At 43.4% G+C, this 27,489-nt stretch overlaps 2 protein-coding genes across 3 annotated transcripts; both read right to left on the bottom strand.

Moving 5' to 3' along the window:
- Positions 1-1,372: 1,372 nt before the first annotated feature.
- LOC123485146 (zinc finger and SCAN domain-containing protein 5B-like) lies at positions 1,373-27,465 on the bottom strand. Of its 2 annotated transcripts, XM_045216036.1 has the most exons (5): positions 27,453-27,465; positions 27,100-27,243; positions 18,609-18,720; positions 18,321-18,412; positions 15,675-16,960 (listed from the first exon to the last, which is right to left on the bottom strand). In XM_045216036.1, the coding sequence occupies exons 1-5, from the start codon at positions 27,459-27,461 to the stop codon at positions 16,043-16,045; spliced, it is 1,275 nt and encodes a 424-aa protein (XP_045071971.1). In that variant the 5' UTR covers positions 27,462-27,465; the 3' UTR covers positions 15,675-16,042. The 2 variants fall into 2 exon arrangements, with proteins under 2 accessions (XP_045071972.1, XP_045071971.1); XM_045216037.1 differs by lacking the exons at positions 15,675-16,960; positions 18,321-18,412 and adding an exon at positions 1,373-2,555.
- LOC123485147 (zinc finger protein 184-like) lies at positions 7,480-9,829 on the bottom strand. The gene is made up of 2 exons (XM_045216038.1): positions 9,796-9,829; positions 7,480-9,603 (listed from the first exon to the last, which is right to left on the bottom strand). Exons 1-2 carry the CDS (start codon positions 9,802-9,804, stop codon positions 8,482-8,484), a joined length of 1,131 nt encoding a protein of 376 aa, XP_045071973.1. The 5' UTR covers positions 9,805-9,829; the 3' UTR covers positions 7,480-8,481.
- Positions 27,466-27,489: the final 24 nt, after the last annotated feature.

The raw sequence follows: 27,489 nt of genomic DNA, 5'->3' as shown, positions 1-27,489 counted from the left end.
GAATTAAAATTGATTTTTTTGGGGGTTTGTATCATTTGATTTACACAACATGCCTACCACTTTGAAGATGCTAAATCATTTTTATTGTGAAACAAACAAGAAAAAAGACAAAAAAACTGAAAACTTGAGCGTGCATAACTATTCACCCTCCCAAAGTCAACCTCCTTCAAGTTGGATGGGTTCCGCTGGTGTAAAGCAATCTTTAAGTCATACCACAGATTCTCAATTAGATTGAGGTCTGGGCTTTGACTAGGGCATTCCAAGACATTTAAATGTTTCCCCTCAAACCACTCGAGTGTTGCTTTAGCAGTATGCTTAGGGTCATTGTCCTGTTGGAAGGTGAACCTCCGTCCCAGTCTCAAATCTCTGGAAGACAGAAATAGGTTTCCCTCAAGAATTTCCCTGTATTTAGCGCCATCCATCATTCCTTCAATTCTGACCAGTTTCCCAGTCCCTGCCGATGAAAAACATGGTGTTCTCGGGGGGGGGGGGTGATGAGAGGTGTCGGGTTTGCACCAGACATAGCGTTTTCCTTGATGGCCAAAAAGCTCAATATTAGTCTCATCTGACTAGAGTACCTTCTTCCATATGTTTGGGGAGTCTCCCACATGCCTTTTGGCGAACACCAAACGTGTTTGCTTATTTTTTTCTTTAAGCAACGGCTTTTTTTCTGGCCACTCTTCCGTAAAGCCAAGCTCTGTGGAGTGGTCCTATGGACAGATACTCCAATCTCCGCTGTGGAGCTTTGCAGCTCTTCAGGGTTATCTTTGGTCTCTTTGTTGCCTCTCTGATTAATGCCCTCCTTTGCTGGTCTGTGAGTTTTGGTGGGCAGCCCTCTCTTGGCAGGTTTGTTGTGGTGCCATATTATTTCCATTTTGTAATAATGGATTTAATGGTGCTCCGTGGGATGTTCAAAGTTTCTGATATTTTTTTATAACCCAACCCTGATCTGTTCTTCTCCACAACTTTGTCCCTGACCTGTTTGGAGAGCTCATTGGTCTTCATGGTGCCGCTTGCTTGGTGGTGCCCCTTGCTTAGTGGTGTTGCAGACTCCGGGGCCTTTCAGAACAGGTGTATATATACTGAGATCATGTGACAGATCATGTGACACTTAGATTGCACACAGGTGGACTTTATTTAACTAATTATGTGACTTCTGAAGGTAACTGGTTGCACAATATCTTATTTAGGGGCTTCATAGCAAAGGGGGTGAATACATATGCACGCAACACTTTTCCGTTATTTATTTTTATACTTTTTTGAAACAAGTTATTTTTTTTATTTCACTTCACCAATTTGGACTATTTTGTGTATGTCCATTACATGAAATCCAAATAAAAATCAATTTAAATTACAGGTTGTAATGCAACAAAATAGGGAATACGTCAAACGCCAAGGGGGATGAATACTTTTGCAAGGCACTGTAAAGGGAGAAGGTTTGTCACTCTTCACGAGTGAAGCATTTTTACAAACACCATCACACCAACCATCACCATATAATCTACTCTGCCTCATCATACTCATTCTTTCCTCAGTTCACCTCATCCAGTTCCCTAGATCATCTAAAACCAACAGAATGAACTACAAACAAACTAGCTAATACTACTATACATGGGCCGTGTGCATTTTCTGCTGGTGTATCCTGAGGTAGCTCCTCTCTGAGAACCTCTTCCCGCAGTGCGTACAGGCGAACGGCCTTTCTCCCGTGTGGACCTTCAGGTGCATCTTCAGCTGGTGCTGGTGGGAGAACCTCTTCTCACACTGGGTGCAGCTGAAAGGTTTCTCCCCTGTGTGGACCCTCTGGTGCCTCTTCAGGTGGTGCTGGTGGGAGAACCTCTTCTCACACAGTTGGCAGCCGAACGGTTTCTCCCCCGTGTGCATCCTCTGGTGGATCTCCACCTGTTTAGGGAAACTAAAGACTTTCCCACAGAACGAACACGGGAAACGCTTCTCTTTGCCACCGGATCTCCTGATAGCATTACTACTACTGTCATTTGTCAATGGGCTTGTGTAGCCATTTAGTGTTGAGGCACTGGCATTGTCTGAGGTCTGGTTTAACATAAGGAGAGTGTGAGGAGGACGAAGGCCAGGGAGTGTCTGTGTTGTCACAGGATCCATGTTCCCGTTGATATATCCTAAAGAAGGCAGGCTGAAGGCAGCACCTGTTAGGGGGTTAACCTGAGGCATCTCTGATTCACAACTATAGGAGCAGGACGGAGCATCGCTAACCAAGTCTGTGACTGTTCTCTCCCGCCGCATACGGACACCTCCCCGTTCCCGCAGACCAAATATACGCCTCGCCCTGGTCACAGCCAGTCTGTTGTCATGGAGACTAAGATCGGTTGTTGTTTTTTGTTCCACTGTCTGTTTCTGGTTAACAGTGTTGTTCCCCAGCCCAGAGTTGAGGACGCTGTCCCATCCACTGACCTCCACTATGTCGCCTCTGGTCCTGGCCTGCTCAGTGATGTTGTCCCCTTGGCGCTTGGCTACAGAAGTCTGGTTCTGGGAATCCAAGATGGCCGCCCAGTCTCCTCTGTTAGCCTCCAGCCAACCACCTGCAGGAAAAGGTTAGAAAATAGACTTTAAAAACATGGCAGAGAACTCTACATATATAATTTTTTCCATCAATTACCTGGTTAAGTTCATACATAATAATGTTTGTTTTTGTATGTAAACATAAATTGTATTGATTTCATTTTATGAATGAAGAAAAAACAATAGCCAGGTGCATCACTATTCCCATTGAAGATCTATTACTGTATGTAGGCTATATGTATTTCTCCCTTACCTTGCTCCCCATCTTTAGTCCACTCAGCAGATCAATGCTCTCTGGTCCGTCTTCTATTGTCTCCTCTTTGACCAGCAGCAGATCAGGCTTCCCATCCTCCATGTCTACTGACTGTAAGAGATACAGAGTGAGAGGATGTTGGATCAAGAAATCTGATATGAGCACCCTGCTATGGAGCATCTTGAGGGATTGCTATGAGTACTATGCAAGCATGTTAGTTGATTTGATACTATGCAAACGTGTTATTTATTTAGATTACTTGACACTCTTTAATGGTTTGATAATTCAAAGGCATGGTCCCACACTTAAGACAAAATTATTAAAACCTGGTATCCACAAAGCCTCTCAGAGTAGGAGTGCTGATCTAGGATCTTTACATATAATCTTATTCATTATGATCTAAAAGGCAAAACTGATCCTAGATCAGCACTCCTACTCTGAGAGGCTTTGTGGATACGGGCCCTGACCTAATACCATTCAGACAGTAGTTTACAGTGGGCTCACCTCAGTGAGACTGTGTGTGGTCCTGTGCTGCTCAGCTGGTTCCTCTGTGGGTTCAGGAGATGGTGTAGTCTGGTTGTCATCTATGACCATGGTCCCCTCAGGGTTCCCCAGACCCTCCTCACACCCCTCCTCCTTCACCAGCAGCACCTCTGGATCCTCCTCCTGGAAGAGACAGGTGATACAGATTACACAGACATACACTCCCTCAGGTACGTACAAACGCACACACAGATAATGAACAAGTTCAACATGGAGTGTTTACCCATCCCCACTAAGTTTGAGTCCTATACTGTAGTTACAGAATGACTTCATTGTAGTTGAACCTATTATGGGGGACATAAATATGTTGTTGTGGATAAAAATAAGTCAGCTATGATAAGTCAAAAGTCATCATCAGACAAACCTGACTAAACTATTTTGACGTGTACAGTAGGTGTTTGTTAGTGTGTGGGTATCACAGGAGGTTGGTGGCACCTTAATTGGGGAGGACGGGCTCGTGTTGATGACTGGAGCGGAATAGGGTGGAATGGTATCAATTACATGGTTTCCAGGTGTTTGATGCCATTCCATTTGCTCCGTTCTGGCCATTATTATGAGCCATTCTTCCCTCAGCAACCTCCTGTGGTGGGTATCTGTAGGTATATTTAGTAAGTGTATATTGGTTATAACGTCATGTTTATGCAGAATAGTATACAGATGTGATGTATACTAAAGAGAGCTTCAATGAAAGTCTTAGAATGAAAAGTCCCATTTTGTGTTTATTAAATATAAACATGTTTTAAATACACCATATGAAAACCACACATATCTCAGATACAAATCTGTATTTACGCGATAAACTGCATTTAGTTTCTCATTAAAAGTGTTTTGGGAATTTTTTTGGTAGTTCAATGGAAGCAATCCATTTTTTATCACCAAATGTACAGTAGAAACACAATATGTAACAGACTTTTTAGGCATATATATATATATACACACACACACAGTGGGGGAAAAAAGTATTTAGTCAGCCACCAATTGTGCAAGTTCTCCCACTTAAAAAGATGAGAGAGGCCTGTAATTTTCATCATAGGTACACGTCAACTATAACAGACAAAATGAGATTTTTTTTTCCAGAAAATCACATTGTAGGATTTTTAATTAATTTATTTGCAAATTATGGTGGAAAATAAGTATTTGGTCACCTACAAACAAGAAAGATTTCTGGCTCTCACAGAGCGGTAACTTCTTCTTTAAGAGGCTCCTCTGTCCTCCACTCGTTACCTGTATTAATGGCACCTGTTTGAACTTGTTATCAGTATAAAAGACACCTGTCCACAACCTCAAACAGTCACACTCCAAACTCCACTATGGCCAAGACCAAAGAGCTGTCAAAGGACACCAGAAACAAAATTGTTGACCTGCACCAGGCTGGGAAGACTGAATCTGCAATAGGTAAGCAGCTTGGTTTGAAGAAATCAACTGTGGGAGCAATTATTAGGAAATGGAAGACATACAAGACCACTGATAATCTCCCTCGATCTGGGGCTCCACGCAATATCTCACCCCGTGGGGTAAAAATGATCACAAGAACGGTGAGCAAAAATCCCAGAACCACTCGGGGGGACCTAGTGAATGACCTGCAGAGAGCTGGGACCAAAGTAACAAAGCCTACCATCAGTAACACACTACGCCGCCAGGGATTCAAATCCTGAAGTGCCTGACGTGTCCCCCTGCTTAAGCCAGTACATGTCTAGGCCCGTCTGAATTTTGCTAGAGTGCATTTGGATGATCCAGAAGAGGATTGGGAGAATGTCATATGGTCAGATGAAACCAAAATATAACTTTTTGGTAAAAACTCAACTCGTCGTGTTTGGAGGACAAAGAATGCTGAGTTGCATCCAAAGAACACCATACCTACTGTGAAGCATGGGGGTGGAAACATCATGCTTTGGGGCTGTATTTCTGCAAAGGGACCAGGACGACTGATCCGTGTAAAGGAAAGAATGAATGGGGCCATGTATCATGAGATTTTGAGTGAAAACCTCCTTCCATCAGCAAGGGCATTGAAGATGAAACGTGGCTGGGTCTTTCAGCATGACAATGATCCCAAACACACCGCCCGGGCAACGAAGGAGTGGCTTCGTAAGAAGCATTTCAAGGTCCTGGAGTGGCCTAGCCAGTCTCCAGATCTCAACCCCATAGAAAATCCTTGGAGGGAGTTAAAGGTCCGTGTTGCCCAGCGACAGCCCCAAAACATCACTGCTCTAGAGGAGATTTGCATGGAGGAATGGGCCAAAATACCAGCAACAGTGTGTGAAAACCTTGTGAAGACTTACAGAAAACGTTTGACCTGTGTCATTGCCAACAAAGGGTATATAACAAAGTATTGAGAAACTTTTGTTATTGACCAAATACTTATTTTCCACCATAATTTGCAAATAAATTCATTAAAAATCCTACAATGTGATTTTCTGGAATTTTTTTCCTCATTTTGTCTGTCATAGTTGACGTGTACCTATGATGAAAATTACAGGCCTCTCTCATCTTTTTTAAGTGGGAGAACTTGCACAATTGGTGGCTGACTAAATACTTTTTTCCCCACTGTACAGTGAGGGAAAAAAGTATTTGATCCCCTGCTGATTTTGTACGTTTGCCCACTGACAAAGAAATGATCAGTCTATAATTTTAATGGTAGGTTTATTTGAACAGTGAGAGACAGAATAACAAAAAAAAATGTTATGAATTGATTTGCATTTTAATGAAAGAAATAACAATTTGACCCCTCTCAATCAGAAAGATTTCTGACTCCCAGGTGTCTTTTATACAGGTAACGAGCTGAGATTAGGAGCTCACTCTTAAAGGGAGTGCTCCTAATCTCAGTTTGTTACCTGTATAAAAGACACCTATCCACAGAAGCAATCAATCAGATTCCAAACTCTCCACCATGGCCAAGACCAAAGAGCTCTCCAAGGATGTCAGGGACAAGATTGTAGACCTACACAAGGCTGGAATGGGCTACAAGACCATCGCCAAGCAGCTTGGTGAGAAGGTGACAACAGTTGGTGCGATTATTCGCAAATGGAAGAAACACAAAAGACCTGTCAATCTCACTCGACCTGGGGCTCCATGCAAGATCTCACCTCGTGGAGTTGAAATGATCATGAGAACGGTGAGGAATCAGCCCAGAACTACACGGGAGGATCTTGTCAATGATCTCAAGGCAGCTGGGACCATAGTCACCAAGAAAACAATTGGTAACACACTACGCCGTGAAGGACTGATATCCTGCAGCGCCCGCAAGGTCCCCCTGCTCAAGAAAGCACATATACATGCCCGTCTGAAGTTTGCCAATGAACATCTGAATGATTCAGAGGAGAACTGGGTGAAAGTGTTGTGGTCAGATGAGACCAAAATGGAGATCTTTGGCATCAACTCAACTCGCCGTGTTTGGAGGAGGAGGAATGCTGCCTATGACCCCAAGAACACCATCCCCACTGTCAAACATGGAGGTGGAAACATTATGCTTTGGGGGTGTTTTTCTGCTAAGGGGACAGGACAACTTCACCGCATCAAAGGGACGATGGACGGGGCCATGTACCGTCAAATCTTGGGTGAGAACCTCCTTCCCTCAGCCAGGGCATTGAAAATGGGTCGTGGATGGGTATTCCAGCATGACAATGACCCAAAACACACGGCCAAGGCAACAAAGGAGTGGCTCAAGAAGAAGCACATTAAGGTCCTGGAGTGGCCTAGCCAGTCTCCAGACCTTAATCCCATAGAAAATCTGTGGAGGGAGCTGAAGGTTTGAGTTGCCAAACGTCAGCCTCGAAACCTTAATGACTTGGAGAAGATCTACAAAGAGGAGTGGAACAAAATCCCTCCTGAGATGTGTGCAAACCTGGTGGCCAACTACAAGAAACGTCTGACCTCTGTGATTGCTAACAAGGGTTTTGCCACCAAGTACTAAGTCATGTTTTGCAGAGGGGTCAAATACTTATTTCCTCCATTTAAATGCAAATCAATTTATAATTTTTTTTACATGAGTTGTTCTGGATTCTTTTGTTGTTATTCTGTCTCTCACTGTTCAAATAAACCTACCATTAAAATTAGACTGATAATTTCTTTGTCAGTGGGCAAATGTACAAATTCAGCAGGGGATCAAATACTGTTTTCCCTCACTATATATATATATATATATCACACAATGTTTGGATGCAATATCCTACCCAGGAATATTCAACACTGAAATCTGTTACTCTCCTTACTCCAAATACATCTGTGGGTCTTTTCAGGTGACAACAATGAAAATGTATCTTTGTCTTTAATGCAGGGTTTGATCTAAACGTCAGAAGCTATCGAGTTGAATGGTTACTTTCTATGCTATAGAGTGGAATGGTGATTCTGCTGGTGTATCCTGAGGTAGCTCCTCTCTGAGGACCTCTTCCTGCAGTGTGTACAGGCAAATGGCCTCTCTTCCGTGTGAAAATTAACCTTTCTCTCTAAAGGAAGAATCACGAGCAGCACCGCAGATATTGCCATGAGTGTGACGTAAGACTTTACTCTCACAGAGAATCTGCGCATGTACACAGGTTTGCTTCACGCTGCTACAACGTGGTAGCTGCGGGACCAAAACATCAGAGAAGTTTAGCCCTGTGCTTCAACACTCTTAGTTGTTGCGGAAATTGCTGTTTACTTTGTCCATCGAAGTCAGGGAGGATCAACTAGATCCAGCTACAGGACGATTTTCTTTTTGAGCAGATGGTCAGGGAGCTGGAACATAATTACAAATCATTTCTAGACTGCAAATTGACCACAAGAAGCCAAAACAGATCTAGTATTTGACAAAAATATAATCATTTCAAACCTTGCTTAAATTTGCATATGATCACATATTTCTCTCCATTAAGCGTGGGAATACTTTGGAACAGATTTCCAAAATTAAAATCACTTGGAGCGGATTTTCTGCTGTTTTATGTCCAACATGTAAAAATATGCTCAGAAAACTTATCCGCAGGCCGCCAGCTGGGGAACCCTGGTCTACGTCATTTCGCAGAGTCTACCTTTACTTACGTAGTATTGAATATTCTACCCAGAAATATTCAACACTGAAAACTGTTTCTCCAAATGCATCTTTGGACCTTTTTTGCTCACATCAATTACAATACATGTTTGTTTTTAATGCAGGGCTTGATCTAACACGTCAGAAGCTATAGAGTGGAATGTTTTTTTTGATGGTGTATCCTGAGGTAGCTCCTCTCCGAGAACCTCTTCCCGCAGTGCGTACAGGCAAACGGCCTCTCTCCCGTGTGGACCTTCAGGTGCGTCTTCAGCAGGTGTTGGCGGGAGAACCTCTTCTCACACTGGGGGCAGCTGTAGGGTTTCTCCCCTGTGTGGACCTTCTGGTGCCTCTTCAAGCTGCCAGACTGGGCGAAGCGCATGTGACACTGGGGGCAGCTGTAGGGTTTCTCTCCTGTGTGGACCCTCTGGTGGATCTCCACCTTCTGGGCGCAGCTGAAGCCTTTGTTACAGAACATGCAGAGGAACCGCTTCTCTTTACTAGTGCCTGATGTTGCTCCCCCTCCCTGAGCCTGGGCTCTAGCCCTGTCGTTTGAGTTCAATACCTGATCGAAAAGGACACTCCCGTGTGAATCGGAAGGCCCCATCGACGTGGTCACTAAACTTTCCCTGTAATCTAAGAAATCTCTGCCCTGTGAGTGTCTGTCTCCTAGGTGACTATCTGCATTCCATGTGGGAGGAACGTCACCCTCCACTTTCACAGTCACTTCATCTAAGACCAGACCCTCCCCTTTCTTATCTAGGCACCCTTCAGAGTATACACTATTACTGTACCGGTTCCAGTCCCCTCTAGACAGATCAGTCTGTGTCTCTAAACCCAAGGGTATGTTGCCTGGGTCCATCTCTGTAGCGTAAGAACAACACGGATCATCGCCAGCATCTAACACATCACCTGAATCGGGATTGGAATGAACCGTCCTCGGGCTCGGGTTACCGTAAAGTAAATATTCTGAGCCGGGAGCAGGACAGCCCAGTCTCTCCGGGTCTGACCTGTGGTCAGGTCCTGTGTGTAAAAGCCTTTGTGTTACAGTTAAAGTCTCTGTGTCGGTCTCTGACTTGAGGACGGTGTTCAGCGTTCCACTGACCTCCGTGATGCTGTGTCGGATCCCGGGCAGCACTGGGGCGGGGTCCTCCGTGGCTACAGGGGGCGCTCCAGCCCCTCCAGTCTGGATGTCTCTGCTGTGCCGTGGGTCCTCCTCTTCTTCAGACCTCTCCTGCTTGACCCCAGGACCTGCAGCCTCTGTATCTGCAGACTGACACAAGAGAGGACGTTATAACCGGTATATGAGTTTAATTGGATAACAATGTCGTAGGGAAGCCTCACAAGCTCACCTATGGCAGATACATGAGGATGTACATAGCTTAGGGGACCATTTTTGAAATAAAAGGGACACATTTGATTTACAAAGTAACTGTAATTTTTAATGCAACACTATTACACTAACCTCTATCATGATAACATGCTGGGTTGAGGTTCCACTCCCCTCATCAACAGTGATTGATTGGTCATCTCTCCATGTATTGTGTCCTGCTGGCTTCACAAAGCTCCTGTGGCCTCCAGTGAGATGTCCTTCACCTGAGAGAGTGATTGGGGGAAAAGAGGTGGTTAGGTTACTTACTGTCAATGCTCAACGCTATGTTGTATACTATTGACAGTTTTGACACGGTCTAGAATTGGCAAGGATGAAAGGTAACAGTTCACATAACTTCTTGATATACTATATATAGATCAATTATGTTCCATGCATCACATTGTTTTCATTAGGTAAAAATAATAGGAAATGCAGTAAATCAATAATCTGGTTAGAATATTATATTTTGTCTTTGCGCAAGATAGCTAATTAATCAGGGGAATTATTGCATACTATCCAAAAACGGACCAAGACCCAATTCTGGTTAACACACCTAGTCACACATGTGCAGAAGTGAACGGGGCGATAGGCCCCGCTGAAAAATTTACCTCTTTCCATTCCTCTGTATCGGTCGAGGATCTTGACACTACTGGGACGACTGGCGAGTGCGCGCTCTCGCATTGTCCTCTCTGCACGCTCCCGTGCCATCTTCAGTTCCAGTAGCTGTAGTTTCCTCCGCAATGCCCTGTTTTCTTTATGGCTTTGAGACATTTCCAAACGAAAGACTGCATAGTCGTCGTCTACGAGTTTACAGATATCTGCCACGGCTGCATTCGCTAGCAGCTCCATGATGGAGGCTATTTGTGTGTGAAAAACCATGCAGTTAGCCATTGTTAGCTAACGTTAGCAGCTAGCTAGCGTTACCTAGATAACGTCTATCAAACAAGTCCTGTCTCCAACGCAAATTAAAGACTACATGGAGTGAGTATTCAATGCTGTGCAGTTAAATTAGTCATATTTTGAGTTCCATGGTGTTAATAAACTTCTAAATAACGACAATTAAAAACCGCCAACGTGGAAATTGTTCTTGGTCACTGTTCACGTCCGTTTACACTGAAGAGAAAGGATATTAATGGCGGCGTCATAGCTCAAAGGGTGTGGCTAAATGAAAAGGAAATGCGCGCTGTTCTTTGAATTACGGTACTGATTAATACGTTACACATCAAGTCTCCAATTCATAAATATCTTTCAAGCTCAGTGCAGACTTGTTTATAAAGAACAGTGTGTTAACAAGAACATAGTATAGTAGAATTCAATATAATTATTTTATCCATCTACATCATCTCATTAAGGTAAATATGCAACTGTCCTTTATCTACAGTGCCTTGCAAAAGTATTCATCCCCCTTGGCGTTTTCATATTTTGTTGCATTACAACCTGTAATTTAAATTGATTTTTATTTGGATTTCATGTAATGGACATACACAAAATAGTCAAAATTGGTGAAATTGCTATGAAGCCCCTAAATAAGATCTGGTGCAACCAATTACCTTCAGAAGTCACATAATTATGATCTGTCACATGATCTCAGTATATATACACCTGCTCTGAAAGGCCCCAGAATCTGCAACACCACCAATTAAGCAGCACCATGAAGACCAAGGCGCTCTCCAAACAGATCAGGGACAAAGTTGTGGAGAAGTACAGATCAAGGTTGGTTTATAAAAAAATATCTGAAACTTTGAACATCCCACAGAGCACCATTAAATCTATTATAAAAAAATGGAATATGGCACCACAACAAACCTTCTAAGAGAGGGCCACCCACCAAAATTCACGGACCAGGCAAGGAGGGCATTAATCAGAGAGGCAACAAAGAGACCAAAGATAACCCTGAAGGAGCTGCAAAGCTCCACAGCGGAGATTGGAGTATCTGTCCATAGGACCACTTTAAGCCGTACACTCCACAGTGCTGGGCTTTACGGAAGAGTGGCCAGAAAAAAAGCCATTGCTTAAAGAAAAAAATTAGCAAACACGTTTGGTGTTCGCCAAAAGGCATGTGGGAGACTCCCCAAACATATGGAAGAAGGTACTCTGGTCAGATGAGACTAAAATTGAGCATGTTGGCCATCAAGAAAAACGCTATGTCTGGCGCAAACCCAACACCTCTCATCACCCCAGGAACACCATCCCCACAGTGAAGCATGGTGGTGGCAGCATCATGCTGTGGGGATGTTTTACATCGGCAGGGACTGGGAAACTGGTCAGAATTGAAGGAATGATGGATGGCGCTAAATACAGGGAAATTCTTGAGGGAAACCTGTTTCTGTCTTCCAGAGATTTGAGACTGGGACGGAGGTTCACCTTCCAGCAGGACAATGACCCTAAGCATACTTCTAAAGCAACACTCAAGTGGTTTAAGGAGAAACATTTAAATGTCTTGGAATGGCCTAGTCAAAGCCCAGACCTCAATCCAATTGAGAATCTGTGGTATGACTTAAAGAATGCTGTTCACTCGCGGAACCCATCCAACTTGAAGGAGCTGGAGCAGTTTTGCCTTGAAGAATGGGCAAAAATCCCAATGGCTAGATGTGCCAAGCTTATAGAGACATACCCAAAGAGACTTGCAGCAAAAGGTGGCTCTACAAAATATTGACTTTGGGGTTGGTGAATAGTTATGCATGCTCAAGTTTTCTGTTTTTTGTCTTATTTCTTGTTTGTTTCAATGTGGTAGGCATGTTGTGTAAATCAAATGATACAAACCCCCCAAAATGCCAAGGGGGGTGAATACCTTCGCAAGCCACTGTAGCCTAGGTTTACTGTCTCTCTAAAAACAAGTATTTACAAGCCTGTTTCAAATTCAAGTTAACAAAGGGTTAATGAGGGGTATGTTAATATATTTGTTTGGGTTGCAAATTGGATTCCATCGTACATTTCTTGAATTCTTGTTGTTCTTCCAGTTTTAAAATGTTTATTACATTTACATTTTAGTCATTTATCAGACACTCTTATCCAGAGCGACTTACAGGAGCAGTTAGGGTTAAGTGCCTTACTCAAGGGCATGGACAGATTCTTCACCTAGTGTCTCTGCGATTCAAACCAGTGACCTTTCCCTCTTAACCGCTAGGCTACCTGCCGCAGTTATTTTTTGTTTTTGTACCTGTTTGACATAGCCAGGAGTTAGTAATATAAGCGTTTCGCTGCAGCTGCTATAACATCTGCTAAACTGTGTAAGTGACCAATAAACTTTGATTTGATGTTTATTACCCTCCTAAACAAAAGTAAACAGGTCATACACGCTGACCCAGTTTGTAGAGACCAGTCAGTCTGGAATATCAAGTGTAGGTGCACTTTAGTACATGTTTAATATTTCACCTCAGTCATAACATGACCTGAATGTATTTTATAGGCCATTTACTACAAACAGCTTGAGGTCAAGGACTGTAGACTAAACACAGTAACATGGTGACGAACACTGCCTTACTTATTTGGACAGTTTAATTTGGCTCTATACCCCCATTCCAGCATTTTGGATTTGAGATCAAATGTTTCCTATGAGGCGACAGACAGATCATGTTGTGCCCAATATAAATGAATGGTAATTAATGTAGTGTCATTTTGAAGTCACTTTTATTGTAAATAAGAATAGAATGTTTCTGCACACTGCTACATTAATGTAAATGCTACCATGATGATGGATAATCATGAATGAATCATGAATAATGATGAGTGAGAAAGCTACAGAGGCAGAAAGAGAAGATGCTGTAGACCACCGAGTGCTAACAGTAAGTATCTGGATAATATGTGTGAAATACTCAATGGTGTATGTGATATTAACAGATAGGTATATTTTCTGGGTGACCTAAATATTGACTGGTTTTCATCAAGCTGTCCACTCAAGAAAAATCTTCAAACTGTAACCAGTGCTTGCAATCTGGTTCAGGTAATCATTCAATCTACATACAAACAGCACAGGAAATAAATCATCCACGTGTATTGATCACATCTTTACTAATGCTGCAGAAATCTGCTCTAAAGCAGTATCCACACCCATCGGATGTAGTGATCATAATATAGTAGCCATATCTAGAAAAACCAAAGTTCCAAAGGCTGGGCCTAAAATTGTTGAGGATAGTAGCGGACTATATTGCCACTCCTATTTGCCATGTTTTCAATCTAAGCCTACAGGAAAGTGTGTGCCCTCATGCCTGGAGGGAAGCAAAAGTCATACCGTTACCCAAGAATAGCAAAACACCCTTTACTGGTTCAAACAGCCGACCAATCAGCCTACTACCGACCTTAAGTAAACTTCTGGGAAAAATGGTGTTTCACCAGATACAATGCTATTTCACAGTAAACAAATTGACATCTGACTTTCAGCGCGCTTATAGGGAAGGGCACTCCACATGTACGGCACTAACACAAATGACTGATGATTGGCTAAAAGAAATGGAAAAATATTGTGAAAAATATTGTGGGAGGTTTTTTGTTAGAATTCAGTGCAGCTTTTGACTTTATCCATCATAGTGTGCTGGTGAAAAAACGTATGTGTTATGGGCTTTACATCCTCTGCAATATCGTGGATCGAGAGTTACCTATCTAACGGAACACAGACAATGAAAGCCTCTAACTTAAACCAGGTAGAGCTTGGCATACGTCAAGGTAGCTGTCTTGGCCCCTTCATTTTTTATATTTTTACAAATGACCTGCCACTAAAGCCTGTGTCTATGTATGCTGATGATTCGACATTATTATATGTCACCTATCACAGCAAGTGAAATCACTGCTACACTTAAAGAGCTGCAGTCAGTTTTAGAATGGGTGGCAAGCAATAAGCTAGTCCTAGTTTATTAGGTACCCCACACCGTTCACGAAAATGGTTCGCTCCTACAGACAGTGAGTCATGTGGCCGTGGCTTGCTATATAAAGCAGCCAGACAGGCATAGAGGCATTCAGTTACTGTTCGTATGGGCAAAACGAGTGACCTAAGCGACTGAGCGTGGAATGATCATCGGTGCCAGGTGTGCCGCTTCCAATATCTCAGAAACGGCCAGCTTCTTGGGCTTTTCATGCACGACAGTGTCTAGGGTTTACCGAGAATAGTGCGACAAACAAAACACATCGAGTCAGCGGCAGTCCTGTAGGTGAAAACAGCTCGTTGATGAGAGAGGTCGAAGGAGAATTGCAAGAATCGTGCAAGCTAACAGGTGGGCCACAAACAGGCAAATACTGGCACAGTACAGCAGTGGTGTGCAGAACGGCATCTCAGAACACACAACTCGTCGGTCCTTGTCACGGATGGGCTATTGCAGCAGAATCCCGGTTCCTGTTTCGTCATGCTGATGGTAGAGTCAGGATTTGGCGTAAGCAGCATGAGACCATGGCCCCATCCTGCCTGGTGTCAACAGTACAGGCTGGTGGCAGCAGTGTTTTTTCCTGGCACACGCCATACCTTGTAGAATTCATGCCAGGAAAGCTGTAAAATCAGATTTTAAAAGAAGACAAAACACCTCACGGCACAACGCGGACTGTGAAGAGATGCGCACACACACTAACACACGCACTCTAAAAACACACACACAATAACTCAAATCGCCCGTGTACTCCTTCCAAATAACGCTTTTTTTTTTTACTTTGGCAAAGGGTAAAGTCTGCCAAACTTCGTAACAGATTATAGTTTTTGAAAGCAGAAAACTGTATTGAGATCAAATGTTTCATTGATTAAAAAATTAACAGAATGTTGGCCAAAATCCATCTCGCTCCATCTTCTCCCACTGCTGGCCACTGGGCTTCCTCTCATCACCATATTTGGTAGTGAGTGGAAACGCCAAACAGATGCTTCACCTTTACACATCCAGTGAAATATTTTGGCCTATAGGTTCAAAGGAAGCCAAGGAAACTAAGACAAATGTTTATTCTAAATGATAAACAAGCAAATAAAAAGAACATATCAAAAGGACTACATGATTTCGCATGAACAGATTTGATCACCTAATTTTTTGTACATAAAGGAACAGGTACCACCTGATTATGCCAAATAGTGTTGGGTGGGGGGTGTTATAAAGGTGTTATCAAAAAGAGGGACATTATATTTGTTATGAACAGAACATAGGCAAAACCAAATTCAGAGGGTGAATATAGTTACACTTCAATGACAGTGTTTTGGCTATGCTAGCACACCAAACAATAAGTCTGTATCGTGAGAATGTGAGCGTGCACAGATGCTCAACTTAGTCATCCAAAAAAACGTCTTACCCAAAGACACTTCACATGATAACTACAATATGTCAGCTAAAGAATGGTTCCCAGATATCCCCAGCGTAAAACTCAAGCCACACTGCTACGATTTCTTCCCATTGTGGACACTCCTATGTCTGATAAGGATACTCAGGAAGGAGAAGCTCTTGTAACATAGTTTGCACTTAAAGGGCCTCTCCTTGGTGTGAATGGTCTGGTGCTGCTTCACATATTTAGCCTTAGCGAAACGCTTCCCACATGTGGGGCAGGCGTACGGCTTGTCTGCATCCATCCTAATGCTCGGCCTCCCATGTTCTGACCCAATAACACCAGAGGACGTAGAAGCAGGAGCCACCACTCTCAGGTGGTTAGTCTTTGAGCTCCCTCCTTGACCTCTAGCCATTGTTTGGGTGTTGTTGGGATTATGTGCTGTGTTATAGGCTAGGTACCTCTCGTGTTGAACACCCATCCTGACCCTGTCTGTATTCGTGGGGTAACCATGAGGTAACTGAGGAAGGCTAGACCCAGGTCCAGGCTTTCTATGAACCCATTCACTAGGCATTAGATGAGATCCTGAAGGAGAAGACAGACTTCCTGTTAGATTCCCATCAGGGGGGTCTCCCACCACTCTCTGTGAAGGCTGAAGCCCAGGGTGACCTGCTCTGTTCATCATGGATACTGTGGTGTTTGTATCATAGGAACAGGAGGGTCTATCTCTATCAGCCCCAGGCCCTGCTTCATCCCTGCACTGAGTCTGTGAAGAGAAGGGTCTGGGCTGCAGACTGGATCCCTGACTGGAGCCTCTGTCACTCTGATTCAGTCCACCTGTACACTGATTGTGTTCTATGTGGTGGAGTCTCTGTCCCTCGCGGTTGGGTCCTGGTTCCGACTCGGGAAGGAAGAGTGATGGCTCCTGATCCAGGGGCCTGATCCGGGGCCAGGGTTTGTAACCAGCTGCTTCAGAGGTCCACTCTCTCCCACCAGTAACACTAGATATCAGCAGGTCTTCATGGACTGCAGACTGCAAACATAGATTGTACAGAAAAACATAAAGGTTTATATTATAAACTCTTTGCTGTACACACAGAAACATGACAAGATATAAAATGTTAACCACAGTCAAGCCCATCTCTAACACTGTAATTCAAGTACCTAACAATATGGAGCCATTATAGTTTATTATTTAAAGACATGTACATATGTGTTGAAACTCAGTCCCTGCAATGATAAAAATAATAATAAGTCAGTCAACACAGATTCAATATTGTATTTAATTTAACGTGAAGTACAGTACTGTTATTGCACAAAACGATACGTGACAAGTAGAATAACCTTTCTCACTATGGTAACACTTTACCTTTTCTGTAAATCTGGTACCCTCGATTTGATTATTAAATGAATTTTGGAATACTTTGGAAAAGGTTCAACATTACACACAGATTTACTACTTCCTGTCAATTAAGGCACTGACTATCCTTATCTCACTATAAAACACCTGTATCAACCTAAAGGGACATAGTTGTCACTCTTCATCAGTGAAGCATTTTTACAGACACCATCACACCAACCATCATCACCAACTATACATAGGCCATGTGCATTTTCTGCTGGTGTATCCTGAGGTAGCTCCTCTGAGAACCTCTTCCCGCAGTGCGTACAGGCGAACGGCCTCTCTCCCATTTGGACCTTCAGCTGGTGCTGGTGGGAGAACCTCTTCTCACACTTGTGGTAGCAGTATGATTTCTCCCCTGTTTGGACCCTATGGTGCCTCTTCAGGTTGAACGAGTGGGAGAACCTGGTCTGGCACAGATGGCAGCCGAATGGTTTCTCCCTCATGTGCATCATCTGGTGGATGTCCACCTGTTTGGGGAAACTGAAGGCTTACCCACAGAACAAACACTGGAAGTGCTTCTCTTTGCCACCGGATCTACTGATAGCGTTACTACTACTACTGTCGTTTGTCAACGGGCTTGTGTAGCCATTTAGTGTTGAGGCACTGGCATTGTCTGAGGTCTGGTTTAACATTAGGAGAGTGTGTGGAGGACGAAGGCCAGGGAGTGTCAGTGTTGTCACAGGGTCCATGTTCCCGTTGATAGATCCTATAGAAGGCAGGCTGAAGGCAGCACCTGTTAGGGGGTTAACCTGAGGTGCCATCAGTCTCTCTGAATCACAACTATAGGAGCAGGACGGAGCATTGCTAGCGGAGTCTGTGTCTGTTCTCTTCCGCTACATACCGACACCTCCCCGACCCCGCAGACCAAATCTATGCATCGCCCTGGTCTCAGCCAGTCTGTTGTCATGTGTTCGACTGTCTGTTTCTGGTTGTGGTTAACAGTGTTGTTCCCCAGCCCAGAGTTGAGGATGCTGTCCCATCCACTGACCTCCACTATGTTTTCCTCTGGGCTCTTTGCTGCACCGGTCTGGGAATCCAAGATGGCCGCCCAGTCTCCTCTGTTAGCCTCCAGCCAACCACCTGCAGGAAGAGGTTACAAAATAGACTTTAAAAACATGGCAGGGAACTCTACATATGGAGTTCATTTAATCAATTACCTGGTTAAGTTCATACATTATAATGCATGTTTTTGTATGCAAACATAAGTTGTATTGATTTCATTTTATGAAATTGAAGATCTATTACTGTATGTAGGCTATATGTATTTCTCCCTTACCTTGCTCCCCCATCTTTAGTTCACTCAGCAGGTCAATGCTCTCTGGTCCGTCTTCTACTGTCTCCTCTTTGACCAGCAGCAGATCAGGCTTCCCATCCTCCATGTCTACTGACTGTAAGAGATGCAGAGTGAGAGGATGTTGGATCAAGAAATCTGATATGAGCACCCTGTTATGGAGCATGTTCTGATTGGCCAATGAGGGATTTCTATGAGTACTATGCAAACATGTTAGTTGATTTGATACTATGAAAATGTGTTAGTAGATTTGATTACTTGACACTCTTTAATGGTTTGATAATTCAAAAGGCATGGTCCCAAACTTAAGACAAAAGGAATCAAGACCTGGGCCCGTATCTACAACGAATCTCAGAGTAGGAGTGCTGATCTAGGATCTTTCCATATAATCGTATTCATTATTATCTAAAAGGAAACGCTGATCCTAGATCAGCACACCTGCTCTGAGAGGCTTTGTGGATTTGCCCCTGACCTAATACCATTCAGACTGTAGTTCTCACGTTTTTGCATATATGACAAAATTCCACGTTTTTGTTTGTCTGTTTTTTATTTTATTTCACCTTTATTTAACCAGGTAAACCAGTTGAGAACAAGTTCTCATTTACAACTGCGACCTGGCCAAGATAAAGCAAAGCAGTGCGATAAAAACAACAACACAGAGTTACATATGGGGTAAAACAAAACAGAGTCAAAAATACAACAGAAATACATATATATACAGTGTGTGCAAATTTAGCAAGTTATGGAGGTAAGGCAATAAATAGGCTATAGTGCAAAATAATTACAATTAGTATTAACACTGGAATGATAGATGTGCAAGAGATGATGATGTGCAAATAGAGATACTGGGGTACAAATGAGCAAAATAAATAACAATACACATCCGTGTGCTTTTATGGGAAAAATATAAATGAGGTTCTTAGTTTACATGTTAGAACTCAAACTCTCGGTACGAGGTAATTGAGGCACGTACCGTAAAACATGCACGTACCGATAGGACGCAGAACTGTGGTTATATGTAGAAGCCAGGCAACAAAGTTTAAACTAAGCCTCTAAAATCAAATAGATCAATATATCCCCAAGCGACTGGGAAAGAGTGAGCGATCAGTTATGTACAACAGTAAACCAATCAGTTGGTAAAGCGGCGCGGCGACACGAATCCAACAAGCCATTCCTTCCCCCAGAGGAAAAGATGAGCAACTAGGAGACGCAAACGAGAGTAATGAACAGCTAAAGCATATCCAGGAAAACATAGCTAAAATGATCTCAACGCACACCAAAGAAAACTGTTGTTAAAAAAGTAGATTTGCTCGAAAAGAAAGTATATCGTGTCAGACATGCACATACAAGGCGTGCGCATGAAAGAACAAGACAAAAAATGAGCCTGCTGGAAACAAAGTTGCAAACTTTAGAATATGAATTGGACCAGCAAAAAAACAGAATGAGACAAAACATGAGAATGTTGTCCTTACCAGAAGACGAGGAAAAAGGAAGAATGCTACTATCAGACTAAAGTCAACATTCTGAAAGCACAGGGGGGAAAGGAGATCAAAATCCACAGCCAGTCCATTCGATTCGTCTAGGACCTGTCTGCTAAGCTGAGAAAATGCAAGGAATACATTCCGATCAGACAGTCACTGGAGAATAAAGGAATCAAATCTCAACTACGCTTCCCGGCAGTGCTGTGGGTATGGAAGGGAATGCAAAGAATGGAATTCACAAGTGCCGATGAACCCTAATCAAGCTACAAGAAACCTTTCCAGCTGAGGAAGGAGAGCCCCCTGTTCAGAGAAGAGAACGAAGTAGGAAAAAACAGAGCGCACTAGGCTACACACAGTGATGCCTATGATCAGCTTATCGTAAATTGAGATAATATTCTTTCCCCCTCCCCCCAATACAAACTATAATCTACTTTCCCCAAGTAACTGTTCTTCTCTAGGAAGTAACGATAGAAGTAGCCATTGGGCTACAAAATAGGAAATATAGCATGTATGTCAATAACTATTTGGTCCCGCTTTTTTTTAAGTGCATCTTATGAAGGCTTAAAGCCTTCATATAGGCGTCATAACACTACATAGATGCTTCACAAATCATTTATAACCGTATATCATGCTCTATAAATATTAATAATGTGGCATAACTGTGTGACATTTATACTGCATGAAATACGGTTAAAATATGATTTGTGGCCCATTTATGCAGTGCTTATGAAGCCTATTTGAATGCTTAATGAAGCCTTCACATGAAGTGGAACCAACTGTTCTATGGATGGATGTGTGTGTGTCTGTTCATATGAATGGGAGTGTGAAGGAGGGTGAATTAATGTGTGGGAGGGAGAGAATGGGTGTGTGGATGCATAGAGTATATGTGAATGAAGGAGAATGGATGAGTAAGTCGATGTATGTAAATGTATCTGAGAAGTAGGGAGGGTGGAAAAAGACAGGAGGTTGTGACAAGCTTGGCTTGGGTGGGGGGGGGGGGCAGTGGGAGAGAGGTGGAGAGGGACAAGCTTGGCTTGGAAAAGAGGGATTTAGGATTTATCTATACTACAATGTAATTTTTATTTTTGTGACTTGCAAACCTGCTGTAAAATGAAAAAGAGTTCTGGAAAAATTAGAAGAGGAGGTCAATTCATTATTATGCCTTGTTTGCCATTATAGGTAAGTTCCAATGGTGGTTATTGGTGAGAGTAGAGGGACGGGGGAGCTGGGATGGCATCAGACTCTTCCCTGAAGTACAGTGAGCTCCAAAAGTATTTGGACAGTGACACATTTTTTGTTGTTTTGACTCTGTACTCCAGCACTATGGATTTGAAATTATACAATGACTATTTTTATTTATTATGGATCTCCATTAGTTCTTGCCAAGGCAGCAGCTACTCTTCCTGGAGTCCAGCAACATTAAGGCAGATATATACCATTTTTAATATTACATTACATTTCATAACACTTTACCCAGTACATTTAGTGTGTTCCCTCAGGCCACTACTCCACTATCACATATTTACAATACAACATCCATGTATGTGTGTCTCTTCACAGTCCCCGCTGTTCCATAAGGTGTATTTTTATCTGTTTAAAAAAAATCTGATTCTACTGCTTGCATCAGTTACCTGATGTGGAATATAGTACCATGTAGCCATGGCTCTATGTAGTACTGTGCGCCTCCCATAGTCTGTTCTGGACTTGGGGACTGTGAAGAGACCTTTGGTGGCATGTCTTGTGGGGTATGCATGGGTGCCTGAGCTGTGTGCTAGTAGTTTAAACAGACACCTCGGTGCATTCAGCATGTCAACACTTCTTACAAAAACAAGTAGTGATGAAGTGAGAACAACACACTACATGTAAATCTACATTTAAAAAGGGGGGGGGGGGGGCTCATTTGAGATTCGAAGCCTTGCAACAATCTGCGTCAATTACGCAGACTAGGTCATTTAAAGAGAGAGCAATTTCACCAGTCAGTCAAATACACGTGATAGTTGCTTTGATGATCAGAACATGTGGTTGGACTGAGGTATGTTAAGGACACTATCATGAACAAGTGTTGGAACACGTCCAACTACGTCGACGATTTTAATTGACTGATGCAGAACTTGTTCCAGGATATAATCTGATGAGACCAGCTACAATTTAGCGTTTTGTGTCCTGCAAATCAAACATTTTAATTGGCTGATATTCTTTTTCAGCCGCAGAAACTAATTCAATTTAAATTGTTGCTTATGTTCCCCACTAAGTTTGAGTCCTACACTGTAGTTACAGAATGATTTCATTCTTTTTAAACCCATTATGGGACATAAATATGATGTGGGTAAAAATAAGTCTGCTGTCAAAAGTCAGACAAACCCGACTAAACTATTGACGTGTACAGTAGGTGTTTGTTAGTGTGTGGGTATGTGTAGGTATATTTAGTAAGTGTATATTGGTTATAAAGCGCTGTCGTGTGTATTTTTTTGTTTTGTTTTGTTATTTCACCTTTATTTAACCAGGTAAGCCAGTTGAGAACAAGTTCTCATTTACAACTGCGACCTGGCCAAGATAAAGCAAAGCAGTGCGATAAAAACAACAACACAGAGTTACATATGGGGTAAAAAAAACATAAGGTCATAAAATACAACAGAAAATATATATACAGTGTGTGCAAATGTAGCAAGTTATGGAGGTAAGGCAATAAATAGGCTATAGTGCAAAATAATTACAATTAGTATTAACACTGGAATGCTAGATGTGCAAGAGATTATGTGCAAATAGAGATACTGGGGTGCAAAAGAGCAAAATAAATAACAATATAGGGATGAGGTAGTTGGGTGGGCTAATTTCAGATGGGCTGTGATCGGTAAGGTGCTCTGACAACTGATGCTTAAAGTTAGTGAGGGAGATAAGAGTCTCCAGCTTCAGAGATTTTTGCAATTCGTTCCAGTCATTGGCAGCAGAGAACTGGAAGGAATGGCGGCCAAACGAGGTGTTGGCTTTGGGAATGACCAGTGAGATATACCTGCTGGAGCGCAGACTACGGGTGGGTGCTGCTATGGTGACCAATGAGCTAAGATAAGGCGGGGATTTGCCTAGCAGTGATTTATAGATGGCCTGGAGCCAGTGGGTTTGACGACGAACATGTAGTGAGGACCAGCCAACAAGAGCGTACAGGTCACAGTGGTGAGTAGTGTATGGGGCTTTGGAGACAAAACGGATGGCACTGTGATAGACTACATCCAATTTGCTGAGTAGAGTGTTGGAGGCTATTTTGTAAATGACATCGCCGAAGTCAAGGATCGGTAGGATAGTCAGTTTTACGAGGGCATGTTTGGCAGCATGAGTGAAGGAGGCTTTGTTGCGAAATAGGAAGCCGATTCTAGATTTAACTTTGGATTGGAGATTCTTAATGTGAGTCTGGAAGGAGAGTTTACAGTCTAACCAGACACCTAGGTATTTGTAGTTGTCCACATACTCTAGGTCAGACCCGTCGAGAGTGGTGATTCTAGTCGGGTGGGCGGGTGCCAGCAGCGTTCGATTGAAGAGCATGCATTTAGTTTTACTAGTGTTTAAGAGCAGTTGGAGGCTACTGAAGGAGTGTTGTATGGCATTGAAGCTCGTTTGGAGGTTTGTTAACACAGTGTCCAATGAAGGGCCAGATGTATACAAAATGGTGTCGTCTGCGTAGAGGTGGATCTGAGAGTCACCAGCAGCAAGAGCGACATCATTGATATACACGGAGAAAAGAGTCGGCCCAAGAATTGAACCCTGTGGCACCCCCATAGAGACTGCCATAGGTCCAGACAACAGGCCCTCCGATTTCACACATTGAACTCTATCTGAGAAGTAGTTGGTGAACCAGGCGAGGCAGTCATTTGAGAAACCAAGAATATTTAGTCTGCCAATAAGAATGCGGTGGTTGACAGAGTCGAAAGCCTTGGCCAGGTCGATGAAGACGGCTGCACAGTACTGTCTATTATCGATCGCGGTTATAATATCGTTTAGGACCTTGAGCGTGGCTGAAGTGCACCCATGACCAGCTCGGAAACCGGATTGCATAGCGGAGAAGGTACGGTGGGATTCGAAATGGTTGGTGATCTGTTTGTTAACTTGGCTTTCAAATACTTTCAAAGGCAGGGCAGGATGGATATAGGTCTGTAACAGTTTGGATCTAGAGTGTCACCCCCTTTGAAGAGGGGGATGACCGCGGCAGCTTTCCAATCTCTGGGGATCTCAGACGTTACGAAAGAGAGGTTGAACAGGCTAGTAATAGGGGTTGCGACAATTTCTGCAGCTAGTTTTAGAAAGAAAGGGTCCAGATTGTCTAGCCCAGCTGATTTGTAGGGGTCCAGATTTTGCAGCTCTTTCAGAACATCAGCTATCTGAATTTGTGTGAAGGAGAAGCGGGGGGGGGGGGGGGCATGGGCAAGTTGCAGCGGAGGGTGCAGAGTTGGTGGCCGGGGTAGTCAGGTGGAAAGCATAGCCAGCCGTAGCAAAATGCTTGTTGAAATTCTCGATTATTGTAGATTTATCGGTGGTGATAGTGTTTCCTAGCCTCAGTGCAGTGGGCAGCTGGGAGGAAGTGCTCTTATTCTCCATGGACTTTACAGTGTCCCAAAACTTTTTGGAGTTAGTGCTACAGGATGCAAATTTCTGTTTGAAAAAGTTAGCCTTTGCTTTCCTGACTGCTTGTGTATATTGGTTCCTAACTTCCCTGAAAAGTTGCATATCGCGGGGGCTATTTGATGCTAATGCAGTACGCCACAGGATGTTTTTGTGCTGGTCAAGGGCAGTCAAGTCTGAGGAGAACCAGGGGCTATATCTGTTCTTAGTTCTGTATTTTTTGAATGGGGCATGTTTATTTAAGATTGAGAGGAAATTACTTTTAAAGAACAACCAGGCATCCTCTACTGACGGAATGAGATCTATATCCATCCAGGATACCTGGGCCAGGTCAATTAGGGAAGGCCTGCTCGCTAAAGTGTTTTAGGGAGCGTTTGACAGTGATGAGGGGTGGTCGTTTGACCGCGGACCCGTTACGGACGCAGGCAATAAGGCAGTGATCGCTGAGATCCTGGTTGAAGACAGCGGAGGTGTATTTAGAGGGTAAGTTAGTCAGGATGATATCTATGAGGGTACCCATGTTTACGGATTTAGGGTTGTACCTGGTAGGTTCTTTGATAATTTGTGTGAGATTGAGGGCATCTAGTTTGGATTGTAGGATGGCCGGGGTGTTAAGCATATCCCAATTTAGGTCACCAAGCAGTACGAACTCTGAGGATAAATGGGGGCAATCAATTCACATATGGTATCCAGGGCACAGCTGGGGGCTGAGGGGGGTCTGTAGCAAGCGGCAACAGTGAGAGACTTATTTCTGGAAAGGTGGATTTTTAGAAGTAGAAGCTCAAACTGTTTGGGCACAGACCTGGATAGTATGATAGAGCTCTGCAGGCTATCTCTACAGTAGATTGCAACTCCACCCCCTTTGGCAGTTCTATCTAGACGGAAAATGTTATAGTTGGGGATGGAAATTTCAGAATAGGGTGAGATCAGATGTGATGTATATTAAAGAGAGTCTCAATGAAAGTCTTCGAATGAAAAGTCCCATTTTGTGTTTATTAAACATAAACAAGCGTTAAATGCACCATATGAAAACCACACATACGTCTCAACTAACAATCTGCATGAACTTGATGAATTGCATTCATTTTCTCGAATAAAATAGTTGAATGGAAGTAATGAAATAGACATTTGTGAACATCATATAGCCTACACAGTACAAACACAATATATAACATACTTTGTAGGCTTACATATCACTCAATGTCTGGATGCAATATTCTACCAAGGAATATTCAACACTGATATATTCTCATTATTCCAAACGCATCTATGGATCTATTCTGCTGACAACAATGAAAATTAATATTTCTCTTTAATGCAGGGTTTGAACTAAGCTGTCGAGTGGAATGGTTACTTTTATGTTATAGAGTGGAATGTTTTTTTTGCTGGTGTATCCTGAGGTAGCTCCTCTCTGAGAATCTCTTCCCACAGTGCGTACAGGCAAATGGCCTTTCTCCCGTATGGACTTTCAGGTGCATCTTCAGATGGTCCTGGCGGGAGAACCTCTTCTTACACTGGGGGCAGCTGTAGGGTTTCTCACCTGTGTGGACTCTCTGGTGCCTCTTCAGGTCACGAGCCTGGGCGAAGCGCATGTTACACTGGGTACAGCTGAAGGGTTTCACCCCTGTGTGGACCTTCTGGTGGATCTCCACCTTCTGGAGGCAGCTGAAGCCTTTGTTACAGAACATGCAGAGGAACCGTTTCTCTTTATTATTGCCTGACGTGGCTCCCCCTCCCTGAGCCTGGGCTCTAGCCCTGTCGTTTGGGGCCAATACCTGATCGAAAAGTATGCGGCCGTGTGAATCGGAAGGCCCCACCGATGTGGACACTGGGTCACGATCCCTGAACGCGTGTATAGGAGAGTGGGTCACGACATTTGGATTTGTCTCTAAGCTTTCCCTGTAATCTAAGAAATCTGTGCCCTGTGAGTGTCCGTCTCCTAGGTGACTATCTGCATTCCATGTGGGAGAAGCATCGCCCTCCACTTTCACAGTCACCTCATCTACGACTATAACCTCCCCTTTCTTATCTAAGCACCCTTCAGAGTATACACTACTACTGTACTGGTTCCAGTCCCCTCTAGACAGATCAGTCTGTGTCTCTAAACCCAAGGGCATGTTGCCAGGGTCCATCTCTGTAGCGTAAGAACAAGACGGTAAACCGCCAGTGTCTAACGGGTCACCATCACCACGGGAATGAACCGTCCTCTGGCTCTGGTGAAATACGGGTAAGTACTCTGAACCGGGAGCAGGAGGACAGCCCAGTGTCCCCAATCCCAGTCTCTCTGGGTCTGCTCTGTGGTCAGATCCTGTGGGTAAGAGCCTTTCTGTTAAAGTCTTGGTGTCTGTCTCTGACTTGAGGACGGAGTTCGGCATTCCACTGACCTCAGTGATGCTGCTTCGGGTCCTGGGCGGCGCTGGGGCGGTGGTAGGGTCTCCAGTCTGGATGTCTCTGCTGTGCCGTGGTTCCTCCTCTCCTTCAGACATCTCCTGCTTGACCCCAGGACCTGCAGCCTCTGCATCTGCAGACTGACACAAAGAAGAGAGGAGGTTATTACAGGTACATGAGTAGAATTGGATAACAATGTCGTAGGGAAGTTTCACAAGCTCCCCTATGGCAGATAAATAAGAATGTACATGTAAGCAAGTGAATAGCTGAGGGGAGCCTTTCTGAAATAAACGGGCCACATTAGATTTACAAAGTAACTGTAATTTTTATGCAACACTATTACACTAACCTCTATCATGATAACGTGCTGGGTTGAGGTTCCACTC

The sequence above is a fragment of the Coregonus clupeaformis genome, unplaced genomic scaffold (assembly GCF_020615455.1).
Source record: "Coregonus clupeaformis isolate EN_2021a unplaced genomic scaffold, ASM2061545v1 scaf0584, whole genome shotgun sequence".
NCBI lineage: Eukaryota > Metazoa > Chordata > Actinopteri > Salmoniformes > Salmonidae > Coregonus > Coregonus clupeaformis.
This window is presented reverse-complemented; position numbering and strand designations above follow the sequence as displayed.